Source organism: Nannochloropsis gaditana (genome assembly GCF_000240725.1).
Source record: "Nannochloropsis gaditana CCMP526 unplaced genomic scaffold scaffold275, whole genome shotgun sequence".
NCBI lineage: Eukaryota > Eustigmatophyceae > Eustigmatales > Monodopsidaceae > Microchloropsis > Microchloropsis gaditana.
In genome coordinates, this window is record NW_005803678.1 from 18,991 (window position 1) to 21,943 (window position 2,953).

The 2,953-nt window shown below is 56.6% G+C and overlaps 1 protein-coding gene across 1 annotated transcript; it reads left to right on the forward strand.

Moving 5' to 3' along the window:
• Positions 1 to 632: 632 nt before the first annotated feature.
• On the forward strand, positions 633 to 2,272 carry NGA_0112700 (uncharacterized protein; the record flags this gene model as incomplete). The annotated part of the gene is made up of 2 exons (XM_005855152.1): positions 633 to 675; positions 1,299 to 2,272. 2 exons carry the CDS (start codon positions 633 to 635, stop codon positions 2,270 to 2,272), a joined length of 1,017 nt encoding a protein of 338 aa, XP_005855214.1.
• Positions 2,273 to 2,953: the final 681 nt, after the last annotated feature.

Sequence of the window (2,953 nt, forward strand, 5' to 3'; positions counted from 1 at the left end):
TGCGCCAGGTCAAGGCCTTGACCACGTATGTCTCCCCGGGGCCCTTTGCCGGCGGCGTGCTCCCGGCCCGAATGTCTGTGATGACACCCAAACCCCACGTGGTCGACACTTCCTCGCCTTTTTCCAGGGAGTCCATGACCTCGGGCGTGCTTTCTGGTGGGCTGGAAGCCGCGGGCCCCGCCGTGGAAGGCATATTCTCTTCCACTGCACTCGTGCCTCCCTGATGCATGTTTTCCATATGTCCCTCTTTTTCGGCCGATGATTCTCCTTGTCCCTCCGCCCGCGCCTCCAAGGCGGTTGTAGAAGCCGTGTTGTCCAATGGCGGGGATGGGGGAGAAGACGGAGGCAAGTTGGACGACACAGCGTCGTCGACGGGCATCCCTTCTTCCTCAGGCATGACCCTCTCCTCTTCCCCGGGGGCAGGTTGCAGGAGTTCATTGTCCTGGATGGGGTCTTCGACAGCACCATCCTTGCGTTCTTGCATCTTTCCTTCCAAGAGAGTTGGCGGGTGTTGTGATTTCTCTTTGACCACGTCGTTTTTTTCCAGGTCAGTCATCATCCCCTCTGCTGCTGTTCCATCGCGCAAGATTGTGGGGACGAGCACGGGCGACACGTTCTCTTCGGTGCCAACCATGAATCCAATACGTCGCAATACCTTAACTTACGTCAATGAACGTAGGTGATGTCGTCGGGTGCCGCAGTGTGGGCGAAAAATACGTGGGGAAACGTGGGATAGAAAAAGCGTTAGGAATAGAACAAGAGACATGATACTCCCACACGCAGGGCACCGCAAAAGCGCCGAACGCCAGCACTCAATTTAGGCTTTTCCCACCGCACACATCCACGCCAGGCCTATCGTAGATGAACTCCATGGCTACGTTAGTTTCTTTCTAAGGACCGTCCTGGCTTCCTTTACAAAGAAAACCTGAAAAAGGCTGGGTGCCCTGCTCCTCGCCCTGTGCCGTGAGGGAAAGGTTCGATGACGAAAGGGGGGAGGCAAATTTTCATGTTTTTGCCGCGTAAAACCACGTCTAATAACCCCCACATAATCCCATCCTGGACCACAACAGGCCCACGACCGACAGTCCTCACGCTGGGACGGCATGGAAACGACTAAGGACAGAGGATGCGATCATGTGGCACAGGATGGTCGAACCTCTTACACTGCCCTTCGTTTTGACAAAGCCGCCTTAGGTCCGGCCGCAACTATACCCCCCCACCCCCTCGTGCTTCATCCCACCACTTCCCTCCCGCTTATCCATCTCGTTCGTTCACGCACTTCCTCACATGCACGACAGCGTGTCTTCCTCCTTCGGCGTGTGCAGCCATCGACAGCCTGGCTGCCTGCTCTGCCCGTGCCCAGGGACTGCGGAGGCCCATCTCCACTATCCGCTCCCTTCAGGCATCAGATGATCACATTCTTTACATACTTGCCTCTACCGCGAGCAACGTCGCCGACACGCCTCCTCCCTCTGCTTCTTTCTTGTCTTCCCCTCCTTTTGTACCCTCCCCGCCCTGCTCCCAGCCCGCCGAGGCCGTGACACCCTCCACGTCCCCGCCGTACATCTTCATCCTACCGTCTTCTGCCTCCTTCATTGCCTTTGACCTGCCGCACGCTCCTTCATCCCCTTCCTTGAGCAGTCCATTATCGCCATCCTCATCACTTCCATGCACGGCGTCGACACCCTCCCCCGCTGCCTCTTTCCCTTCCTCCCCCTCCTCCTCTTTCCTCGCCCTGGGCCTTCTCAAGCTAGGCCAAAAACACCTGTACCTGACAAATCCTCAAGGACAGGTAAGGACGTGCGAAAGCAAGAGGACAGACCACCCTGCAATGTCAGCGCCGCATATTGACATGGTTTCTTCTGCCGACCTTCCCTCCCCTCCTTATTCCCTCCCCCCTTCCCTTCGTCTCTCCCTCCAGCTCGTCGAAACCAATCCCTTTTGCCTCCTCGACTTCTTCATCGCCTCCCCCTGGCAACGGAAGGGTCTGGGCGCCTCCTTGTTGCGCCTGGCGCTGTCTCACGAAGGGATTTCTGGGCCCCACTGTCTGGCCTTCGACCGACCCTCCCCTCGACTCCTCCCCTTCCTAGCCAAGCACTTTGCCTTGAAGAAACACCGGGCCCAGCACAACCATTTCCTTGTCTACGACGACTTTTTCTCCCCCTTCCCTTCTCTCCCTTCCTGCTCCGTCACCTCCTCCTCCCCTCCCTGCCCGCCCTGGTGCTCCTCTGGGGGGCCGTTGCCCTTTGTGAATAATCACTCTCTCGAATGAAGGTACGCACAGAGGACTCGTAGAATAGGACGGGGAGGAGGAAAGCGAACAAAATACGCACAGGAAGAAGGAGGTATTGCGAACGAAGATGGCGAGGCCGGAAGTTTGAAAGAAATAAAAGGAAATTAAATTCCCCCCGGCCCAAGGACACGGGCTTGCGCCCCTAACCCTAACCCGTGATTTTGCGAGGAAAATGGAATATTGATGCCCGTTCCTTCCCTCCTGTCCGTCACCCTCTGGGCATCAATAGCCTCCCTGTCGACTCATCCCTTCCTTGCACGCCTTGGTGGTAGTTCTCCGACTCTTGCTCTTCCTGACCCCTTTTGTCATCATCAATGGCCTCGTTCCCACAATGAATGAGCCGTCTCCTCCCCTTCGCTTTCTCGATTATTCCAGGTGCTGCTCCCTTTCTTTTTTCGCGCCATTTCTCGTCGTGCATGCGTCCGTCTACCGCCGTTTCCTCTCCCCTTTCTTCCTCTTTCCTTCCCATGTCCTCCACAGGAAGCACTTTCCATCAACCTTCCACATCGATACTTTTCTCTCTCGTGTGAGGTCTCTGAAGGCCGTTCACACCCCTCCATTACCGCGCGAAATCTTCCTCTTCCCCGCCTTTCTTCTCTCCCTCCTCCTCCCCCTCCCCCTCCTTCGATCCAGACCACTTCTTTTCCCTCTATTTGTGTT